Genomic DNA, 24138 nt, shown 5'->3' with positions numbered 1-24138 from the left:
GTATGCTCATAGTTCTCCTAAAAAATTCTAGGCTCCGTTTGAATTAGTCATTTTTTGAAGTGTTTTTTAAAATTTTACTGTAGTGGTGTATATGAAAAATCTTTATTGTAAATATTTTTTGGATTGTTTTTAGAGGTATTTTTGAAAAATATTTTTGAGTATTTTTATAATTTATAATTTTTTGGGATTTTTTTAAATATATACTAGCTATGTTTCTATATATTAATATTTATTTATTTATATATATAACATTTTTTATTTCAATTTTGTTTTATAACATGTATATTAATATATATTTATATATGTATATTAAATACATATTAATATGCATATTAATATATATAAATACATATTAATATATAGATAAATATACATATATTAATATATATTAATATACATATTGTAAAACAAAATTGAAATATATATTTATATAAATATATATAAATATATTTTAAACAAAATATTTATATTTATATATAAATATATATATTTATTTCAATTGATATAATATAAATAATATACATAATTGAAATATACATATTAATATTAATATAATTTATATATATAGACTATAATATACATAATTGAAATATACATATTATAAACAAAATTGAATTAAATATATTTATATAAATAAATATATTTATATAAATATAATATAATATATTTATATAAATATAATATAATATATTTATATAAATATAAATATAATATATTTATAAATATGTATAAATATATTTTAAACAAAATATTAATATTTATATATTAATATATAATATTTATTTCAATTGATATAATATATACAATATACATATTAATATACATAATTGAAATATACATATTAATATTACTATAATATATATAATATAATATAAATAATTGAAATATACATATTATAAAACAAAATTGAAATAAATATATTTGTATATTTATATAAATATATATAAATAAATATATTTATATATTTATTTAAATATATAATATATTTACAAATATATATAAATATGTTTTAAACAAAATATTTATATTTATATATGAATATATATATTTATTTCAATTGATATAATATATATAATATACACATTAATATACATAATTGAAATATACATATTAATATTAATATAATATATATAATATAATATACATATTATAAAACAAAATAGAAATAAAAAATATTATATATATAAATAAATATTAATATACATATAATATAAAACGAAATTGAAATCGAAAAATCTGATTTCTATTTCCAATTTCAAAAACTCCATTACCGAATTTGAGCCAAATTCCCATAATTTGAAATAAACATTTTCAAATTTTTTTGTATATTTGGAGTTGTTTTTGATATATTATTTGGATATAATGTTTTTGGAGTTGTTTTTATTTGTATATTACTATAACATTGTAGATGAAAAAATTATTTTTCAAAAAATGCTGAATCCAAACAGAGTTGCCTGGTAAAGTCATGAGAAGAGGAAACCTACATAAAATATATTTCGCTACCCTAATAGTTTTTAAAAATTTAAATGACCTTTTTTATTTAAGTTTTGGCTTTATTAGGTTAATTTATGACAAATGTTGTGAGCCTTTTTGTATATTTGACGAGATTGTTAAGTGTTTGACATCCAAAATTGTTGAAAAAGTGCATTTTTAATTTCTAATAATGGCTAAAAATTTTCAAATATTTATTGATGTCATCTCATCCAGAACAGTAAAGGTCCAAGTTGCTGGATTTTATAGTGACGCCATAGAACAATGATACAATGTAGACACTAGCACAATTGATGTACATATTAAATACAAATATAGAAATTAATATGATAAGATAGAAAGAATAAAACTTGGTATTTTTTTTAACACTATGTTCAATATTTAATCTCTATCATTCAATTTTAAAATACCTTATCTTCACTTTCAACTACACTCTGCTAAGACCCTGATCCCAATGACGCAGCTTATACTACTGTTTATTTTTTTTTTATCGCAACAATAATATTTCTATAATCTAATCTATTATATTCTACAGGAAAGGGGAGCTTAAAGAGGTTGTATAAAGGGCTAGCAGGTATGCAGATCTGACTAAATCAAAGGGATGCTCTGATACTTCTTTTGAATTTTTTCACTTCAGGTGTAATTCAAACTCCAATCTACAGTTCAAAAATGAGCTTAAGTTTTGTTTGATAACCCAATTCAGTACTTAGGCTCCGTTTGATAAAATTGAATCTGAATTCTGAATTCTAAATACTGAAACAATTAATTTGCTGAATATTAAACACTGAAAAGAGATATATGAATATCTGAATCTTAATGCTGAACATATTTATACTGTTTGATAGACATTTATAACTTAATGTTTAATAAGCTAAATTGTACAATTTTGCCCTTCTATCTTTTAATCCAACAAGAAAATAGAACATATGATTTAATTAGCTTAAAATTGTTAGGTATGAAAATGACAATATTTATTTTTAAATCAAAGTAATATAAAAGAAGAAATATATTATGGAAAAGTCCAAATATCAGTGCAAATATATTTTTAAATCAGAGTTTGATAAGAAAAATCCAAATATAAGCAAAAGGAAGCTGCAATAAACAAGTTTTAAATTCACAACAAATTATATAGAAATTTAATTACTTCAATGGAAAAATGTTGAAGCAAAACAACAAATAATCAATGTCACTTACCTTGGAAATAATGAATTTGAAAATGGTGAGCATGGTAGCAATAAAAAAAATTGGGAGGAAAAAAATGACAAAATTATGAAAGAGTAGAAAGATGAAAAAAGATAAGGAGTAGACAGATGTGAGGAGTATGGAGAAATTGTAAAAAAATCATTAAATAGGAAGAAAATAGAAGTAGAAAGCCATTAGACAGAGAATGTCAGGTTGTTTAATTAGATAAGGATTTTGAATGTAATTAACAAACAATGATAGATTTGGTAGATAAGATAAAGTAGTTGAAGTAAATCTCTTGATTCTTATCAAATTAAACATTCAGTTATGATTCTTGTGCTGAAAAAAAATACATACAAATTCAGTACCACTTAATAAATTCAGCAGAAAAATTTTTATTTATCAAACACAAAAAACATCTGAATGTCTGAATGAATTCAGTTTCAACACTTTTTTATGTTATCAAATAGACACTTAAACTTGATGGATTTAGATTTTAATATATCCAAACTGTTTGATAACGAAAAATTGAATATCTGAATTAATTAAGTGACACTGTTTTTTTACATAAAATTTGCTTCTAAAATTAATTAAGTGATAAATTATTCACTTATCATTGGATATAATATGCACTTAAATATATTAAATTTAATACGTAACAATTCAATAATTTAATAATTTCAAATTTCACTTTCATCAAATCCACTCTTCGTCCTTTTTTGGTTTGGCTCAGCGGTTTGCAGCTTACTACTGGTTGCGGCGGAGCCGAGGAAATTACTTTGCTTGGAATTGCAGTACGAGCACCAAACCAGCAATATGTTGTTGGGATTCGAGTCTTGTGGCGAATTCTGATGCTAGGATTGTTGGTGCAGGTCCTATATAACAAAAAAAAAAAGATTCACAAAATATGTTGCTCGCCCAAAAGCCAAAGCTCAATCGAAGATCACTAATCTGCAATCAAAGGCCCGGCGGCAATTTGCTATACTCCACGTCACGTTCTCTGTTGCTCAAACGCAATACTATTTAGATTCCCATAAGCAAAATAGACGCAATGATTAATCATCAGACCTTTGGCTCAGTGGCCACCACCTAATGGCCACCACCTACTTGCTGGGATGAGAGGCAAGGTTCAAACAAAAAATGTCACATTTATATGACTTGTCTTCAAAAAATTCAGGTGAATATGCTGTGCACGCGTCTAATTCGATGATGATTTAGTCCCCTCCGACTTATCTCTGAACCTTCTTAGGCCCGCGCCCTTTCCTTAGTGTAGAATAGATCTTAGTGTAGAATAGATTAGGTTTATCGTCTCCGGCAAAAAAAAAAAAAAAAAAAAAAAAAATATATATATATATATATATATATAGAGCAATGGTTGATAGCACAGAGTCTCATAATGCACAGAGTCTCATAGTGCAAGGTCAACGCAGAATACCAATCCCGAAATAGATTCCAATCAAGGCAATAGCAGTTATAAAGAGGATCAACTACTTAGTTAGTTTGACATCAACCAGCGTTGAAAATTCTTTTATAAGCTGCTTAGCATTTGGGATTTAAAAAAAAAAAAAATCGTTCCAGCACTTGCCCTTGGGTTCTAATATTTGAAAAAAAAAATAGGACAAAAATTGGGAAGGGAATTAGTCGAACTAAAACCTACTATTTCTTTTAGGAGGATTCTTATATTATTGTGTCAAAATTACCTACATCCAGGTCGGAGCCAAAATCCAGCCTCATATGAGGGGCAAACTGCAATCAAAACTTGCCCGGAGGAAACAAGAGACTGCAGGCAAGCCAGCAAGAGCAGCTCGTCCCAAGTCAGACATTTCTTTTCATGGATGCGCGAAGCCTGCTATGATGTCTCATAAGAAGGCACATTTAGTTGCACTGCTTCTTCCAGCAGTAAACCCATACCCTCACCAGCTGCAGGCTTACATTTGTTCCTGCAAACTCCCTGCTTGGATCAGCTTCTCACGATGCAACCTGTCTCTCACTTGCTTTGTAATAGAGCATCTTCTGCACGTAGAAAATCATGTAACCTTGTGCAGCTCTCACAATGTTATCATTAACCTGAGTAATCCACGCATCATCGCACTTGTACCACTGATTACTCAATCTCAAGTAAGTTACATAGTGACCGGCATCAAGTTTCCCAGAGTGAGTGATGACAGCAAACAACTCAAATTCTGAAGACAAATCATTTGGAGAATCCGATTCATCACCATCAAACGGGAAGATTCTGTTTCCAAACCGACTTCTCAAGATAGATGAAGAGAGGTACGGTGACATGTCCAAGGAAAACGGAAACTGAAGAAAGCGATCAACCTTTTTCGACATTTTCTTGATATGAGAATGCTCAAATCTTTTAATATGAAAGCAAGATACTAGAGGAAGCTTTCTTATGGACATCTGTTTAAGAGATTCCTGTCTTACTTGACACTGTTGGCAGTAGAACTTTTGGTCAGAGCCTAATCTCTCAGGTCTTGTAAAACGATCTAAACACCCCATCAAGGTAGAAACCCCCGTGCTCTGGCAAGCATTCTTGGAATCTGGCACACCATCGCAAGAATGATTGGATTTTGCAGATGTCATTTTTGCAGGACCCCCTACATTTGTTTCCAAGTCCAAGGAAATGTCAATGCATGGATCATATGTAGTCGATGTAAACCCACAAGCCGTACACATGACATCCGACCGCAAGATGCCAGAAAATACTCTATGAGCGATACAACAATCGCCACTGCCTGCTGAAAAGGTAAAAGGATTTAGTTAGACTATATGATGTATCAGGGAAAACATTTACTGATCCTTGAGTTTTACAGTGGCTTGCAAGATCAATATCTAATAAAGTAGACATAATAAACTGCTAGATTGATGCACATTGATACGAGCATTCACAGCACCAACTAAACTACTACACATCCACAAAAAAGGTAGTTCCAGGACCTTTATAGTAAAACAAAAAACACCATTAATTTCCGTTCTCTTCGCTCAAATATATGCAATTAAATATATGTTAAATTTTTAAGTTCAAGAACAATGATAAAAATTAATGTACAACAAAACCCCATAACAAGGCTGCAGGAGAATCCATCCCCAAGTATTTTCTGTAGGAGGAGATAAAATGAGGAGCTAATTCTTCGCTATGGTGAACAAATATCAGGCTGATGAAAAGGAAATCACTGAAGCAGAACATCTAAGAAGCATCAAAAGGTGGGGGTTGTTCTAGGGGCAGAACAGAACATCAACCTCGAAAGAACAACAACTCCACCAAAAAGATGCCAACAAGATCAAGCTGCAAAAATTACTATACCACAACAGTCTGACAACCATTTAGAGTCAATCTCAACTAGTGGAGAACCTGAAACTTTCTTCGAGCCTCCCATGAGTTGCCTCAGAATTAAAAACCCTAACAACGACAGCGCTGGAGTTAACATTGAAATAAACTTGACACAATAATAATCCTAGACTGAGACCATTTAGACTAGAAAAAGTACAACTTACTGGAGCAAAACAGATTGCAAGCTTGCTCTTTGGATACTGGCCCTAAATACCAGAGCACTCATCAACTGCCTATAGCAAAGAAGAAAACCTAATTACACAGCCTGCAATTATACGTTGCTGTCACTCCATGATCTAATACAGTAGTTTTTGGATCAATCATGATCATTTAAGATACTAGAATACAAAAGATGGGCCCAAAATGACTGCCAGGATATTCTTCATCATGATTTTAGCCAATAAAATCTAGTTGCTTCAGTGATTTTTGAAGTCAGATTTTCTCGTGATTCCATTGAAGCTATAACATTTAAAACTTCCTGAAACAAAGCCTTCTACCAACTTTTTGCACTACACATCAAAATTGCTGAATGCATGCTAAGATGAGACAGATCATAGTTGTCTGTATAAATATTGTAGCACAAAGGACAAATCTTCAAGTATAAAGCATCAAAACACGACCCTGTTGCACATAAATGTTCAAATTATCAGACCACAACCAATCATTTGATACCAACAAGCATAAATATTTTCAATCCACCAACATTCTAAAAATTAGGACGCTCAAAACTGTTGTTCCACATTGCAGCTTACAGGAGGCAGAAAGTACATGAAAGCTTCTCCGAGCCAAAAGGATTGACGATATAATCCAACTAAAATGAACTCAAAAAACTATCCTGTGATGAGTTATCACAAAATTACAAGGTTCGCCTACCCTGAGTATTGAATTTTGCATGATTGCATGCAGAATCAACAATATGTTTGCCCTGCTTAATTTCCAATTTTCATGCGTGTTGCATTGATAACAGAAATGAGAGAAAGTAGATTTCAAGACATTTACTTTGAATCTGGGGCTTGCGTTTGTCCTTTTGTAACTTCTCATGAATCCCATCGAGCATGGAGATGAAAAACTCATGTGCATCCTGCTGTTCATAACTTGCAAGATTTGATGCATGCTGCCACCAACTAAAACAGAAAATCTAATCCCATGAAAATCACAAATTGCATGAACTGCCCAACCTACTAAAATACATAGGTAAATATATCACAGAATTGAACCCAATACAGAACAGACAAATGAACTTATGCAACTAGAGACTTGAACAACAAGCAATCACAGGTAAACCATTTTATCTCGTCACTCATAAGGCATGCATGGGTAGCTGAATCTATTGTTGACCTGGATGAAGCAGTCCTACTTCGATAATTAATACAAGTTCAACATTAACCCAATTGTACACAAGTAGGCACATTGACACCTTTCAACTAAAAATCAAATCTTGACCACCAAAAAAGCAAATCCGACCAAATTCACAAACCCTTTTTTTTTCCTTCCAAAAAAAATGCTAGCTGTACATTTTTCTTCATGACAGTATCATTATTACCAAAAGAAGAAAGATGAGGCTGTATTGCCAACAAAATTTTCTGTTCAAACTTCTAACGTACACAATTATACTACACCAGTTCATAAGCATTACAAAATTTTCCAATCTCTGATATCAAAAGATCCACAAGGCAGACCTGTATAAGAACTTGGCAGGGCTATAGGGCGTCCGGTCCCCGGAAAAAACAGCTGAGAACATTGCATCCAAATCACAGGCCAAACACAACCTAGCCGCATTCTTATTACTATGATTGTTACTATCATGACTTCTAGTACTAATTACGTTATTTCTTTGCTGACAAAAATACCGATTATGCTTATCGCTCAGGAAATAATTCCGCAATGGCGGGGTATGCAGCAATGCCTGCAATACTGAGTTCATAAAACAAGTATTTCCCAAATTATTAAGGCCCCTCAGCCCCCAGGGGAGCTCCGCGTCTGCCTCGCCGAGTTGACTCGGCCGACTCGGTAGGGGGCTTGATTTTTCTACAATTAGAGCCCGCTCATTCGGATCAGGCGTCCAAGGCTTGTACTCCACTCGCCGCCGCTTCCGAAGATTCTCTGCCGGCACCGGCGGAGGAGGACAGTGGATCGAGCCGATCGCGGATGAGGCGGCAGTCTGGGCGAGGACCACGGCGGCGTCGAAGCCGCTGTCGTAGACCTGGTCCTTGCAGACGCAGCAGAAGAGCTCGACGCGGTCAACATCCACCGCGATGGCGTGGAAGGAGGAAGGAGAAGAGCAGCCGGTATTGTCGTCCGCCTGCGCGGCGTGGGAAGTTGCGTGGAGCTGGCAGGAGACGGCGGCGCAGGCGATGCATGCGAACAACCTCGGGGACGAGGCCTTACAGGCGCCGCATTGCACAACCTCTTGACCGGGCTCCCGGCGAACGGAGACCCGGCCAAGGGGGCGGACCTCAAGGCAGTCTTGAAGGTTCCGAAAGGGGTTGGGTCCAAGTTTAGATCGGAGCTCCAATAAATGCGGACAAGGATGATTGAAGTCACCAGCAAAATTATTACTAGCAGAAATTGGCTTGCCGTAAGAAGAATTAGCAGTTTTATTAGACGTGGTATGAACAGGGCTTGAATGAGGGAAAGAAGCGTTTTGCTGGAAAAGGGATTTCTGAAGAGGGAAGTGGCTTCGATGATTTTTATGAGAGGATTTGGGTGATGATGACATTTGGTGAAGAAGAATAAGAAGAAGAGGGGAAAGAGTTGAGGAGGAGGAGGAGGAGGACCGGAGGAGGGAGCAATAGTAAAAAGAAAATGGGAATGTGAAGGAGATGGGTATACTTCATGGGAAAAGAGAATGGTGGCGCGATGGCGTAGGAGCGGAAGTAGACTGGATTTGCTATGGTTATGGTTTGTTTCTCTTGTTGGATTGGACGACGATGAGTTGAGACTTTTGAGAGATCCGTCTATACTTTAGCAGTACTACTTTTCCTTCTTTGTTCTTTCTTTGGGCGTTTCCTTTTCCTTTTCCTTGTGTTGTTTCGTTTTAGCACACTGGAACGAAGGAAATTTTGACAGCGAATTCCCTTTTGGTTTTCCTCTTCTCTTCTTTTTTTTTTTTTTTGGTCTGTCTTTTAAAGGGAGGTTTGGGCCGCAGAGGGAAGGGAAGGAAGAGATTGATCATCGAAGGCGGCCGCAAGTGTGAAAAGAATTTTGGGTTAGTACTGTTTGATTGCTTCTACCAGCAGGAATCTTGGAGAAGCAATCCGGCTGTGGAATCTTGGATTTTTAATTCTACCACAGGCAGCATGGCACAACTCTTTGTTTTGCACTAATTACTGTGGAACAAAATTAACTAATGTATCATCTTTTACATAGGATTTTGTTACTTGTTAGACTTTTAAACGGATTTAACAGCCATGGCAATTACTAGGGGCCAACTGTCAGCTTCTTTATTTGGATCCAATTCGAAGGCAATTAGAGTTGTATTAGATATGTTTACTCAAAATAAGAGTTACGGCCACAAAAACAAGGAAAAGAAGAGAAGAAATGGCATCAAGATATAATTACACGATCATATGATTCACATATCGAGCATCCAAATGTCAAAATTGAATTTGTTCAAAGACAGCTTTGCTAACAAAATACTACTAGTAAAAGACAAGATACTAAGTAGTCACGGGGATATTACTGATGATTTTCTCTTGTTTTATTACTTTCCCTTTCAATCAACGAATCTTCTCCTGCAGAACTAAATGAAGCAAATCACCACAGCACAAACAAACCGATTTCTGATCAGCAAATTAATGTCCTTGACAGAAGGGAACATTATTAGTCCAGTCGGTTGTACAGAAGTTTTGAACTATCAGACAGCAATCTGTGATACTCTTGTTCATCATTGCAAATCACCTCCCCAACTGGACGAAATCAATAATAATATATATATATATATATATATATATATATATATATATATATATATATATATATATATAAACGCATGAGCATGTGTGTTTGTGCGTGCATTATGGTATCTTCCGCTGCATTAAGATAACAGAGAGGCATGACAGGAAATTATCACCACTTTATAAACAGGATTGGCAAACAAATCAGCAACAAGACACTATGCAGGCCTCTTCTCCTCCTATTTGTTGCTTCTTTTTTTTCCCTAAAAGCAGCCAATACTCGCAGCACCTATGTTCGGTCACAGGTGGGATATCTTCATTCAACAGTTAACTAAAAGAAATGTCAAAATGATAACATACACGTAAAGATTCTGCATTCTTCTTGCTAAGCAAAAAGTTGTCCATCAATCCCTGCTCTTCACGGGAACAGTATTTACAGCAGGTAAGTGGGGGATGCAGGCAATTGAGCAGCACTCGGCGACACCCAAACACTCGGGCTAATTCTTTATGTGTTATTAATATTCATTCGTGAACTTTCTCTTTGCAAATGTCAACCACCGTTATTAGGAGTGTTGTTGTGTCTGTATGCAACACTCAATGGTCTTCCACGAATTGGCCTCAAATAATTTCTGAATAAGTCTGTATTATGATTATCCATCATCAAGTCAAAACGTTCATCTTGTCATCATATGCTTGATCAGCCCAAAATCAAACATTTACCACGAAACTTAGACATAGCTTGCTTATTCATGCTTCCTTTTTTTTTTTTCCTAATTTTAGGATCACCCTCTAGTAAAAGTGAATTACGCTGGGACTGAAGACATTCAAAGTTTAACAGTTGGAGTTCAGATGTGTTACGTTGAACTTCTTTAACACTAACCAAGTTTGCCACTATAACATGGCGCATGCGATAGAGGACGAACCTACAAAAACAGCTGTGGGAAATCTTACCATGGAAGGGGAAAGCCGGACCCTCCGGGCACAGAAACCTGTTCCAAACTCAGGTTAATAATTGCCTTTGTTCCTTCAGCCAATGTTCTGCAGCCTCTAGCTTTTCTAAAGCCACATTTATGTAGGAGGTGTTCTGAAGAAGACATTAGCTCTAAAAAGTGTTATTGCTTTGTCAACAATGTCAGTGGTGTCTGCATATGTTAAAGATAAGAAATACTTCAGAAGTTAAGAGTTAAAATACTGATTAAACAACAAAGAAAGCAAGTTATTAACCCTAAAAGAACCAGAAAAACAAAGAAATTCTAACCCTGAACTGAAACTAGAGCAGGTCCCTTTATGTGACTTTTTAGAGGAAGAAGAGGGCATCCACAAGCTTTGGCAATCCCTTCCTCATCAACAAAGCTGGAGCCATAAACCTGATATACAAACAATCAACTTAAGACCACGCTCTAGAAAAGTAGTTGAATGTGAAACATATAGCCTCAGTATATGTGTTCTATCAAACAAAAAACTAAAAAGAATTTGGCAAACTAAGTAATGTGGACTTTGAGTATAAAATCCGAAAGATGTGCTATCTATTAACAGTGCTGCAAAAGCATGAAAACCAAGATAATAAGAAGAAGAGAAAAAGGTATTAAGCACTTTCTACAAATGAGAACAAACTCATTCCCTAAGCTTCATGAGGTAATCATGAAAATTTATACACCAAGTCAGAAAACACAATCCAGGAGGCAAAGGGGATGCACCACGAATCAAGAATGAAGTAGAATATAATAGTGATAGCAATAACCCCTTAGCTTCATTGCTGCAAGAAGTTCAATATCTCCCTCACATCATATTGCTTTACCACATACCAACTTGTCTAGCTTTAAAGTCATGTTTTTTATCACCAACCAGAGACAATCTAAACTTTTCCTAATGTAATGTGAGCCTTACATGATCAAGAAACATCTTAATCCCATTGTCTTATTCAAAAAAAAAAAAAAAAAAAACTAAGAACAAAAGTTCAGCATTGTGAACAACTATTGCGGTTTAGCAATGACCCACGAAGGAAAGCTCTAACCTAGCCAAGATAAGATCTTTATGACACACCATTTCTCCATCCATTCGGGCACTGAGAAATTCGTCTCTTGTTATTCTTTTTTGACCCCTTCTTCTATTGCAGATAAACTACCTACTCTCTATTAATTAGCTATTAAAAAATAAAACAAAATAAAATAAAAAGAAGACGACACCTGACACAATCTCTTAGTATATAATATCAACAAGAATCAATAGCATTAGCAGAAGTACCCCTATTGCAGAATGACATCTAGAAATGGAAATAGTATCTCACCATTGATCTGGATTCTGGTCTGATAAAGAAGGGGTAACCGGTGGTTGATCAGAAGTCAGCCCGACGAGTAAGCATTCAACCCGACACAATTTTCAGTGTCGGGCTAGTCTGGCCTTGGAAATTGGAAGGCTACAAATTGAATCCTGTACGGCTTTTTTGGGCTGAGAAGTGGAAACAGCGGATTCTGGGCTTATGGCGCACCGTGGGCTCTGTTGGACATGGGTTAGTTTACTATTCCTTCCATCCCACTTTGATGGTATATTTTTTTACATAATTTAAGAAAAATTAATTAATTTTATGAGAAAAGTAAATATAATCTGCTTTTTTATAAATATTCTTAAATTAATATTAATAGTATAACTAACCGTCATATCTTTACATTAATTGTAACAATAATATTGATAAAAAGTTGCACTATTTAAGGCATGATGAATAAAGTAAGTTATATTCATTGATAACAAAGTACATTACATAAGGGCACTTTAAAGAAGTTTAAAATTAACTATATTTTTCAATTGAAAAATGAATTATAATTTATGACGGATTAAAAAGGATAACAAAATTATCAAAATGAGACAGAGAGAAGGAGTACCTCATGCGCTGCTAGCAATGTAGATTATAGATAGAGAATTATATGCAACGTGTAGTCTAAGCAAGGGAAAAGAATTATGCCCCAAGCAACGCAACGGAAATTAGGAGAGTGAATTAGATACTATTTCTAGGTTTGGAATCCATAACGTGTAAAATTCATTAGACTTGTAGTACAGTAATCCCCTCTCCCGTTTATACAGCCGTCACACTTGTAATTATTTTGAAAATGTCCAAACAGTATGTCACTCTCTTAAAGAAGTCTTTTTTTTTTTTTTTGTCAAAATGTCATCATTTAATATATATGTGATGAAAGTTACAATATTCCTAGCATATACATACTACTGGCACACGGCCAGGACATCTTTGTGGGCTTCATTCTTAAGCCACACAGGGAAGTCCAGCTCCCACCTTGCTTCATCAATTAGGTTGATGGCAAACTTTGCCAAACCATGACTAGTGCGATTATGTTCCCTTCCAATAAATATGAAGGAACATCGCCAAAAGGATCGACTAAGATGTACGATATCATCTACCAACATATCTAACAGAGATAATCCAATACATCTGTGATTTATTCTATCCACTAAACACTTACAATCTGAGTGTATGAGTAGAGATGTCCACCATTCTTCCAGAGCTTTGAGCATGGCTGATCTGATTGCTTCAGCTTCTAATATGGCAGCATCTTTCATCATTCCAGTAGGGATTGCCCATGTTTTGACCAGTCTTCCATTATGGTCCTTTGCTGCAATCCCCCTCTATTTCTCTTATTGTCCATTGCTACATCCGTGAACATTAGAATGGCATGTTGATCCTGGAGCTCTTTTGTGATGGTCCTCGTTGGCACTTCTGGCTCATCATTTTTGCTTTCCCCATTCTCCAAGTCCCACATCTGTTTGTACTCCAACCATTCTTCTAGATCTCTACTTGAAATCAGGTTACCTTTTGTGCTTTCCTTATTGAAGTTGCAGGCATTTCTGGCTATCCACAATTGCCACAAGAAGTTTATTGTGGCTTCTACATGACTGATGCCGTTAACTCTGCTTCTAGCACCCTGCAATGCTTCCCACCACCTCCAGAAATTCCAAGAGCTTTCTTGAATACCGTCCTATTTGATAGGGAATGTCTTCCAAGCCTCTCAATAATGCTTTATCATATCATGTTTTTATCCTACACTATTGATAACTTTAATCTACAACCTTTTAATAAAATAGCATTTGATAATATGAGCTCCCATCCCATGTGATGGCGAATAATTGGCTATCACACAACTCGTATCATTACAAGAAATTTTCCAATTGCTTACCTCACATGTATATTCTCATATGACTTTTTTTTTGTGATTAGTAGATACTAGCATAAAGAAAAATAAAAGTAGCAAAATAATAATAATAATAATATATTGAGATGACTGATGAACCAACCTTTCCTGTGCACAAGGCCTTAGTATATATGTGGGATTGCAACAGACAAATTTGGCATTATATTCGTTAGACCTACCCATACTAAAAGAATTATGAACAAAATAGTTGGAGCACTTTTTTTTTTTTTTTTTTTCTGGTTTGGTCAACTCTGCAGTTTCTTCAGTTCATTGTTTTTTGTGAAAGAAGTCGCAATCCATGGACAGGTAGGGCATAGTTTATGGGGTGGGCAAGTTGGTGACAAAGCACACAGCCGGCCGTTCAGCAAGCATCTCGGGCGGACATTTTGCCAACTTCTTCTCTTTTACTTCGCCGGATCAACCAAGTTTATCCAATCTTGAAAGCAATTCATTCCCCAAATGACTTAAAGGCACGTTAGATATTGCTTTGCCTTTCTACATCGAGGGAACAAAATTCACCAATGAGGCCAAAAGAGTTTGCATCTCCCTTTACTAAGAAATGCAGTCAACTTAATCGGCATTCCTTGATAGCCACCAAATGGATGAACCCGCCACTACAATAGATTACTCTAATCCATTTCGTGCCTAAAAATCACTTTCTTTTTTCCTCTTTGGAGGTGGGACTAACAAAAGATCAGAGCTGGTCTAGCAAAATTTTAGTACAATTCGAAAGCGGGCCAAGCCTTTTCTAAGGCCAAAGAATGAGGACAATGGGACTACTGCACCTGTACACAAAGGCAACCTACAAGAGCAAATTCAATAATGGCGAAAACTTGCTAAATGACGATGTCAGGTTAAATTAGTTCTGAAAATGATGATGCCAACATATAGGGGACGCTCGCCATGGGTCCTCTTTGGCAAGCAAGCTCATGGATGTCCCTCACGATGTCAAAAACTGCATCCGGCTTTGCGAGTTGCAGAGCATTCTCTGACATTCTCGTGAGCTCATCCGTCTTGGTGGTGAACCATCCAGCCACAATCCTGGCTGTTTCCTTGGGGCTCCTGGTAAATACCCCCGCACCGTTGTCGACTACATATGGAACGTTCCCTTTTTCCTGCATTGCCACCCACAGAGTAAAAAAACCAAGCTTAATGCGTGAAGATACATCCCTAAACTAATAAGAGAAGAAGCCAAGACTTGAATTTGATCCCTTACTTGTCCAGGGATGTAGTCGTTGAGAATGATAGGAAGACCTCTGATCAATGCTTCTGTAATTGTACCAGGTCCAGCCTTTACATTTCAAGAAATTAAAGCATAAAACCATTGCTCCAAAGTAATTGAAAAATGATCAGATTGGATTGATTGTTGAAGACAATATGAAATGCAAAGATCGAGCACTACTTACTTTCGTTATAATGCAGTCGCAAGCGCCCATCCATTTCACCATCTGCGTCTCAAATCCTCTAACCTATATCGGCAATTGTAGCTATTACTTTGAGAACTTCAGTTTCACTCAGGTTAATAAACACTTTTCAAGTTTCGCCTACCTTAACTGGGATCTTCCATTCAAGCGATTTTAATGTGTTGGCTAGGTTTTCATTACGACCACATATGACGATCAATTGGCCAATCGGTCTGCTGAGTTCTTGATCAAACAGGGTTTCTCCAAGAGCCTTTGCGGTTTTCTTCACAGGGCCCATCCCTTCACCACCTCCCATTAGCAAAACTGCTGGCAGAACTGGATCCATCTCAAGCTCGACTCTCAAGTCATCCTACAGAAAGAGAACAACCGCATAAAAAACTAGTACAAATTCTTATATGTGAAACCAAAAGTATGTGCGCCTTCCCAAATTCTCATAGTGGGAAGTACCGACTGAACTTGTTTGTTTCTTTAAAAAAAATAAAAACGAAAAAACGAGAACAGACTAACACATGAGAAATTTTGCTTTGGGCTACTGTATTCACCTTCGAGAGAACAGCACGACAAAAAGAAGGTCTGATAGGCAAGCCAAAGACGCGAAGTTGAGATTCTTCCAAGCCATCTAGCAGAGCCCGTTTTGCTACCTCATCTGACGGACAGTATAATCTATTTACTCCTGGATGAAACCTAAACACAAGGAAGTGTGGATTTTAGGATGCAAGAATCCATATCAGGAAGCAAGGATAAAATTTATGTCCAACATACAACAGCAACAGACCAGGTGCGATGGCAAGTATTGAGGTCAGTAATGACTGTTACAAAGATCACTTTCTTCTGTAGGCCTTGCCATTTAAGAACCCACAAAGGAATATGCTGCATAAGTGGATGCACACTGATGATAATGTCTGGCTTGTACTCCATTAGGCCGGCCTCTACTTCCCTGCATTATTAGACAGCAAACTAATAATCAGAACAACCAATGACAGTTGAACGTTCCACAATAATTCTTCACTACTCTTCTGGACTAAATAAATCCAATAATGTACTCTGATGACACACATGATTAAATTTCGCCCAGGCCAATTGATTGATTACACGTTAATAATTAACTGACTGTTTTAACTTGTAATTGATCAATTAAAGACAAGAAGTTTCTGACAAGAAACATCAAACAGAGGGGGTGGCGGGGGCCGTGGAACATATTAATCAAGAAGTTCAAACGGGTTGACAGAGTCATGCGGGTGGCCAAACCGAAGCAGAGAGGCAACTATTTATGGGAATCTTCTCAACGGCACAAGCTGTGACGCAACATGGAAAAGACTAAAAGAAACATCAACATACTTTGCGTAAAATGCTGCAATCGCAGCAAGATAGAGGCTGTGTATCCATCTAGGAGAGGTACTGTGAAATGCAACGTTCCAGAGCTGCACGTGTTTAACCATGAACTTGTATTGGTTTTCCATGTTATTCAGTGGCCAGCCCGTATACTCTTTCCAGACATCCTTCACGATAATCTGTAATCAGAGCAAATTAAAACAAGATAAACTCGTGTAAGGATAAAGAGTTGATGAAACTTATGATTAGCAGTGCAACTAGTCGTCAGAAAAGGTCAAAATTGTCAGATCATGGTGAAAGCTTCCAAAAGCAACCGAAAGGATCCGGGCAGGAGGACTAAAGGACATTAACATTAATGCTTCCAATTTCAAGGAAACTTCGTTGCTACATTACATGAGAGAGAGAGAGAGAGGAAGCAACAACGTATAGAAACTGCAGGTAGCAATTAGTTCGAATTATTGTGTGCCAGAAAATCTGCATGAATCTTAACCGTATAGCCTGTAAACTTAAAGCACATAAAACGGCCATTTAGCAGGGCAAATTATACAAAGGCATACTCATTTGCATTAAAAACTACCCTAATTTGCAAAGCATTGCTCAAAAAAAAAAAAAAAAAGAAAAGCAAAGTCGCGCTGCAAAACACAACTCATGACATCAGAAACATGCTGGAGGAAGGATCAAAGTTACCGACAATTGGATCATCTAGATAAACTAACTAACGATACAATCTCCAAAAGCCAAGGCTGCACGAACACAGATGAGTTTTTATGCAGAGTTTGGTAAAAAAAAATCCCACAAAAATGGTACTCACCCTATATTCATCACCAAATTCCAACTTGAACGCATCCCTGATGGCTTCAGCAGAAGCTCTATGACCACCACCTGTATCACTCATGAGAATCAACACGTTCTTGGTCCTCTCAGCACCTATCTGTTCCATCTCCATGATGTCATCCTCATCTTGAATGTCATACTTGGCTCTCTTCTGGCTGCTCCCTCCAAATCCATACACCCCTACCCTCTGAAACACCGTATTTATTGATTTCCTTGGCGATGCAGCCATCACCATCTCTCTGAGATCTCACAGACTAAGCAATCCCTCTTCTCACCCCGCCACCGGAACACAGAACCCCAATAAATCCCAAGAAATTCAGTCCCCTGCCCCCTTATACCCCCGAAATGGGATTTTCCGGCAAAAATGAAAAAGAAACAAACTTTTTAATGCCAATGTACAAATGATCAAATTTTGCCAGCAACCCAGAAAGGAATTCAAAAACCCAAGAAAACCCGGGAATTCAATTTCCTTTCTAACGTTGCTGGGAGGATGATGAGGATTTTTCAGGGAATGAAAGAGAAAGCTTTAAGTTATAGTTTGGAGATGGGAAGAGTTGGTTTGTTTTTGTCAAGTGCTATGGGGAGAGCTGGCTCGGCTGGCAAAGATGGTTGGTTTTTTCTGTTATAAAAGAACAAGGGGAAAGAAGGGTGCAAATTTTAGATACTGGAATGATGCCTCGGAAATGTTTTGGTTGGCTGTTCAACTGCAACTTATAGCCGTCGGATATACATTTGCATTTGCGGGTCGGAATGTTCTGACGCGTAGATTCGAATCTTTTAATTAAGTGTGAGTTATGCCTCTACACTTACCGTAGTTATAGTAATTAAATAGTAGTATTAGTTTTTGTTGGTGTATTTTTTTTTTCCCTATTTTAAGACTTGTGTCTTTTTTTGTCAGTGCGTCTAATATTCTCAGGTATATTTCCATCACATACCTGAGAATATTGTCAGTGTTATTGAATTTTTTAATTATCTCTTGTAGCTTGTGCTCCTCTTCTTCTTCTTTCCATTGGTGAGTTTTGACAATTTTTCTATGTTGTATCACATAGCATCATGCCCAGCATTATGCAAGTTTGTGCCCTTAATAGGTAAAAAATCTATGCATTAATAATTTGTCATATTTATCTAGTTATTTCTGTTTTCATCATATTTATTTAGATATTTTTGCTTTGGTATCAAAATTTATGAACTGCGATCAAATAGCGTATGAACCTGCCCGTCTTCAATTTGGACAAGTGGCCCTTTCTTTTTTATCTTTTTTCTTTTAGTGTTCTGGAAGGAGGACAAGGGACAATTCGAAAATTGGAACCTAGGTGACCATGTAAGTATGTTTGGATGGTAAATTATTTGAGATAATTTTATGAAAAAAATAATGTAATATTTTTTCGATGTAATATATATGAGATAAAAAGATGATTGAAAAATATGTTGATGATAGAAGCAAGTCCAGTGTGTGTAAATAACGTGTATTCCAAACACTTTGTTTGAGTGAGTCGGACCTTTAATCTAGTACAAGTATACAACCATCTATTTCTCCCAAAAAAAAAGAAAAAGAAAATGTCAAATGCAAAATACCAGTGTAATATTAACAGAAATGAAATAAATGAAATATTGTTGGCTATAGCTATATAGTAAATCAAAGAAAAATGGTTAAAGTAACGGCAAGAAAGCACAAAATATATCCATCATTTAGGGAGTTTAATAATATAGTAAACCAAAGAAAAATGGTTAAAGTAACGGCAAGAAAGCGTTTTAGATGGGAAATTTGTAATCAATATATATTATGCATATATGGTAATTTTTTCTTCATAACAAAACATATCCATCATTTAGAGAAAGAGTTTAATAAAATTATTGTTCCTTGCGCGTTCGAGTTCAAACCAGTGGTGCATGAGAGTCCCAATAATGACGCGGGTGTCATGGGTAGCAAATTGTCAGTTTTTGGCTCATAAAATCGAAAATACCATACCTGCCTTGATACTGTTGCCGTTAATAAACATGCAAATTGACCCGCAGAAAATGATACCGCAACAGAAAAGCCTGCGTCCGCGCTCATTGGAAATACTCTAAAGTTGAAGACCCAGATGGCTAAAAAGTCAAAAAAACAACTCTCTCAGATTTAATCAAAGTCCAATCCTCAGAAAAGCAAACTTTAATCGGATGACGTGGACCACGTATTTGTGACTATTGAATACCGAGCTGCAGTCTGGCAATCAGCTGAGCTGGTTGAGACCTGAGAGCCCGAGCCACCCCATCATCGAATGGAAAAGAAAAACTGGAAACGGCGCCCTTTTCTTCTTTATTCTGTCTTGGAAAAACATTAGTTATCATTTTGATCCCGTGGAGGTCAATTGTATATTTGTCCGTCTCGACACCGTCTTAGGTTAGAACTGTGATAGTGCTTGGAGGGAACCTTCTCAGAATTCGATCCCTGGTCCCTTGAATAGGGGATCTTGGAGATGGCTACCGTATTAGGGTCGTGATAGTACTTAAAGGCCCGTGACAGTGCTTGAAAGGTCGTGGTAGTGCTTGGAGGGGGACCTCCCTAGGATTCGATCTCTACTATCCCCAAGATCTCTTACTCAAGAAACTAGAGATCGAATCCTAGGGAGGCCCCCTCCAAGCACTACCACGGCCCTAGCCTAAAAGGGCGTCGAAGCGAACAAATACACAATTAGCCTCCACAGATCTATTGGAACGTTACAAGTTCCCAACTTTTTTAAACGTGGGAAAATAGATAAGCTACAATTTGACAGTTAATCAAACCATCATGCTTTTTAATTTTAATTGCCATGTGAACAATAATAATAATATTAGATGATGATGATGACGATGTAATTCTCTCTCTGTCTATAATTGTTATATTTTTTTTTTTTTTGGGTTCTTTCGAAGAAGGATGCTGATGCAGTTCTCCATTGCGACAAGTAAGGAAGTTGCTAGGAAAATGACTCATTTACCTGATATAGTAATCGGGACCATAGTAGTAGAAAAGGCCAATGGAAGCAATCAAAAATAAAAGCTATTATTGTTTGAGTTTCGGATCTTCAGAGACGGAAGGAAGGCTGCGTAGCGTCTGAGAAACCAAGTGGAGCTTCATTTCGTAGATGACTATGAAATAATAACATAGTTGAAAGTTGAAACTGTAACAGAAAAGTATTCTTATCTTTCCATCCAAAAAGAAAAAGAAACAAAAGAGAACCATATATTCCTGTTGGCACATGAAAAGGCTAGGATGAGAAAAATAATAAATAAAAAAAAACCATGAAGTATCCATATACGCTAGTTTTAACCAGGGGCCGTAAATTTGTCAAAAATGGTGAAGAAGTGGAATTACAAGTTACAAGCCATAAACCCGCGTCTTTTAATTACATACATGTATGTGATTTCAGCCGGAATTATTTATACGCTTCTTCCTTTCTGCTGTACAGTTTGGAGGTGTTGAATATTTACTTGAAATTTGCAGCGAAGACTTTGAACTATTGAAGTCTCGGGGTTGTGACTGGTAGCTGAGTCTAGGGGAGACCTACAAGTCCATCATTCTTTTCTTCCATTCGCAGAGAGAAAATATGGCTGACAATTCACGCATGAGATTTCTGTCGTGGGATCAGAAACCATGCTTTAACAAGCAGCAACTAGCAAGTCATCCAAAAGTTGTAATCTTTTCTAGGGAAAGCCTACGTTTATATCATCCTAGATTAAGCAGGAGGAAGTCAATCCTTTCACTTTTCTTATATCTGGAGTCTCTTCGCAACTTATTAGTGTTGCAAATATACGAGTATTTGAAAAAAAAATTATTTCACATTGAAAAATTCAAAAGACTTTCCATTATTTTATAATGCTTAGTTTTTTATTGGATTTGTGTTGGTTTGGTAATTAATATGGATTCGTACAGGGAAGCTGAGTTGGGTCGATTCAATACAAACCGACGGATTTGCACTTGCTCTTATTTTTTACAGGAAGTAAAATTTATTTTCCTGTTTCCAAGATATGATCTTATCTCTCTTAAACTTGCGCAGGGCAGCAATGGTTTTAATTTGGTATTGTTATTCTCAGCATTTGGAAAAAAAAAAAAAAAAAGTCACCTCCTTTCTGAGCATATAAAAAACTTAAACATTAAGACATTGAAGGGTTGACGTCAAAAGCCAGGTATCCAGTAACGGAGCCTAAGGATGCAGTTGTAAAATCACAATGCAAAATGGTTGAGACTGGTCGAGTCAAGAGGGAGGAATTGGACAACCAGTTAATACTAAATTTCTTGGTCAATTTATGGGACGTGTTTTATAAGCCAAATGGATAAAATCTAAGTAGATTTAGGCAAAGCAATTAGACAATCCACGGGATAATCTTTTTAATTTTTACACTACTGGGGAAAGGAAATGATTAAAATATGTTAGATAAAAAAAAATTAAGTTGACATAACTACTGTGCTTGATATAATTTTCGTAACAAAATGGCCATCCGTTCTTGAGAGCTAGCATTTATTTACAAGCTACGTATATTCAAAATTGGAACACCTTCTTCTTCTTCTTCATCGTCATCTTCTGTTTTTAATGCAGATTCTACACAAATCGTACCGTAGATTTATGAATGGAGGAGCATTCACAGAGCGGGCACGGTGGAAGAGCATCATTAACCTGTTTGAAATGCAAGCACCAAACTGAAAAATGTGACAAAAAAGTTTGAAAATGAAAAGTAACTGATGCATCACTAACTCATACTTTCGATGAAAAAAAGGTTCCTGAAATATGGGATCAAGAAATTCAGCACATCATATTCATACGGCCAATCGATGAATAGGAACCTATTTTAAAACACTTTTTAGAGAGTCTATTCTTCGGGTTGAAGCATCAACATCGGCCAATAGATCGGCAAATCATATATAAAATTAATTGAGAAACAATTTAAAGAACAAACAACATCAGAGAGAGTAGAGTTGGCACCTGCTCTCCAAGAATGTAGAAGAAAGCATATACCAAGGGGAGGAAACAGCAAAGAACAAGAGCGAGGATGGATGCCAGCGTCAGAGCACAAAAGAAAAGGAAAACATCAAAAAACAAGAAAAGTCCAGCAAGCCTGCATGTCCAGTTACCAATTACTAGAGGGTTAAATCAATATCTTCAAGAAACTAGTGATAAAATAAAACCTCTTAACATGCCGCCCCGGAAAAAAAAAATGTTATCAAATTTTGATAATCTCTTTTATCCTTGCCAGGATACAAACGCTAGACATATCTGAAGACAAATCATAGATGACACCTCCTAATTCTTGGAAATGGACAGTTACGCCTCACAACTCTGAAATATCGGCTTGGCCATGAGGGATAAAGCCATATATAATGAAAAAGTAACCAACGCATGCTTAATTTTATGTATTTTTTTTCCTGTTTTGTATAACTTTTTTCTAATATCCAGATATTGCCCAAAAAAGGAATTACAGAGAGAGAGAGAAGAAGAGACGCACTTGATGCTCCTGGAGAGGCGACGTGGATATTGGTGCATGTAGAGCCATGCAAGATGAATAATGCATTGAAAAGCATATCCGGCGATCCAAAATCTCATGGGGTTATGGGGCGACTCTTCGCTGCTTGTCGTCAACACGATGATTGCTGAAACGAAAAAAACCACGGCTTCAACCAAGTCAATGGTTCCGAGTGCAACTTCCACGGTTCTTGGAGGAGCTAAGCGGCGGAATTCATCTCTGTCCCTGGTGACCCGGGTCGCGGCCATTCCTATAATCATTTCTCCACAATCATAGTAATTCCTTAGCAAATTCTCTACCCGAACCCATGCAAATGCCATTTTTTTTTTCCTTTTTCATAGGAAAACTTGCATGGGTTTTGATAAATAATTCTGCAATCGATTTGTTGATATCATTCAGAGGAGCGAAATCATCAACGGAGCTTGGAGGAAAGGCAATTCCCCCAACTCCGGAACAAAATTTTGAAGGGGCTTTTATCGAATTGAGATGTTCGTTCACGTTGTTTGTTTATACGTAATGCTATCAAATGAAGAAAAGACAAGAAAGCATAAACCGTAGATCTTACACTTTAATTTGGATAGTTTGTAGATTTTGTGCTCCTACATGTTGCGATATCTCGATGACCTATTTTCCTATGTACCACATGTTTAGTCTTCTGGTTGCTAACGAATTCAGGTGGATCAGAGGCTCCTTGGCCGATCTTTTTTTGGATGCTTGTCTGTGATCTTGCGGTTGACTTACGAGCGGTGCTCTCAGAAGAACTCAAGATTGATCGCAAGACCATGCTATGCTACATTCGCAGCTGCAGAATTTTGCTGTATAAAGTAGAAGCTCAGGTCTGTGTCTCATACAAACATTTATAGTCAAACAAACAGCAGGGAATTTAACTGCCGATGTAGAAGACGTAACGTTCGGGATTCAGAAAGTTTAACTACAAGTTTTGTTTTGCTTCTTATTGAATAAAA

At 36.2% G+C, this 24138-nt stretch overlaps 4 protein-coding genes across 7 annotated transcripts; all 4 read right to left on the bottom strand.

Annotated features, from left to right (window-relative positions):
- Positions 1 to 4102: 4102 nt before the first annotated feature.
- On the bottom strand, positions 4103 to 9299 carry LOC113693600 (ubiquitin C-terminal hydrolase 22-like). 2 transcript variants are annotated; one of them, XM_027212149.2, is made up of 3 exons: positions 7690 to 9299; positions 7010 to 7134; positions 4103 to 5414 (listed from the first exon to the last, which is right to left on the bottom strand). In XM_027212149.2, exons 1-3 carry the CDS (start codon positions 8727 to 8729, stop codon positions 4642 to 4644), a joined length of 1938 nt encoding a protein of 645 aa, XP_027067950.2. In that variant the 5' UTR covers positions 8730 to 9299; the 3' UTR covers positions 4103 to 4641. The 2 variants fall into 2 exon arrangements, with proteins under 2 accessions (XP_027067950.2, XP_027067949.2); XM_027212148.2 differs by having other exon boundaries at positions 4103 to 5417; positions 7690 to 9295.
- Positions 9300 to 9540: 241 nt separating this feature from the next.
- On the bottom strand, positions 9541 to 12074 carry LOC113693601 (actin-related protein 2/3 complex subunit 3-like). Of its 3 annotated transcripts, none has more exons than XM_072052531.1 (4): positions 11950 to 12074; positions 11165 to 11273; positions 10858 to 10990; positions 9541 to 9918 (listed from the first exon to the last, which is right to left on the bottom strand). In XM_072052531.1, exons 1-4 carry the CDS (start codon positions 11962 to 11964, stop codon positions 9897 to 9899), a joined length of 279 nt encoding a protein of 92 aa, XP_071908632.1. In that variant the 5' UTR covers positions 11965 to 12074; the 3' UTR covers positions 9541 to 9896. The 3 variants fall into 3 exon arrangements, with proteins under 3 accessions (XP_071908632.1, XP_071908631.1, XP_071908633.1); XM_072052530.1 differs by lacking the exon at positions 9541 to 9918 and adding an exon at positions 10027 to 10195 and having other exon boundaries at positions 11950 to 12073; XM_072052532.1 differs by lacking the exon at positions 9541 to 9918 and adding an exon at positions 10027 to 10545 and having other exon boundaries at positions 11950 to 12072.
- A 1048-nt stretch (positions 12075 to 13122) lies between these two features.
- LOC113692350 (uncharacterized) lies at positions 13123 to 13479 on the bottom strand. The gene has a single exon (XM_027210747.1). It carries the CDS (start codon positions 13477 to 13479, stop codon positions 13123 to 13125), a length of 357 nt encoding a protein of 118 aa, XP_027066548.1.
- A 688-nt stretch (positions 13480 to 14167) lies between these two features.
- LOC113692029 (monogalactosyldiacylglycerol synthase 2, chloroplastic-like) lies at positions 14168 to 18362 on the bottom strand. The gene is made up of 8 exons (XM_027210365.2): positions 17673 to 18362; positions 16868 to 17040; positions 16305 to 16466; positions 16072 to 16213; positions 15654 to 15878; positions 15512 to 15574; positions 15322 to 15396; positions 14168 to 15220 (listed from the first exon to the last, which is right to left on the bottom strand). Exons 1-8 carry the CDS (start codon positions 17928 to 17930, stop codon positions 14960 to 14962), a joined length of 1359 nt encoding a protein of 452 aa, XP_027066166.1. The 5' UTR covers positions 17931 to 18362; the 3' UTR covers positions 14168 to 14959.
- Between the last annotated feature and the right edge of the window lie 5776 nt (positions 18363 to 24138).

The sequence above is a fragment of the Coffea arabica genome, chromosome 6c (genome assembly GCF_036785885.1).
Source record: "Coffea arabica cultivar ET-39 chromosome 6c, Coffea Arabica ET-39 HiFi, whole genome shotgun sequence".
In the NCBI taxonomy this organism is placed as follows: domain Eukaryota; kingdom Viridiplantae; phylum Streptophyta; class Magnoliopsida; order Gentianales; family Rubiaceae; genus Coffea; species Coffea arabica.
Note: the sequence above shows the minus strand (reverse complement) of the source record. Positions and strands in the feature narration are given on the sequence as shown.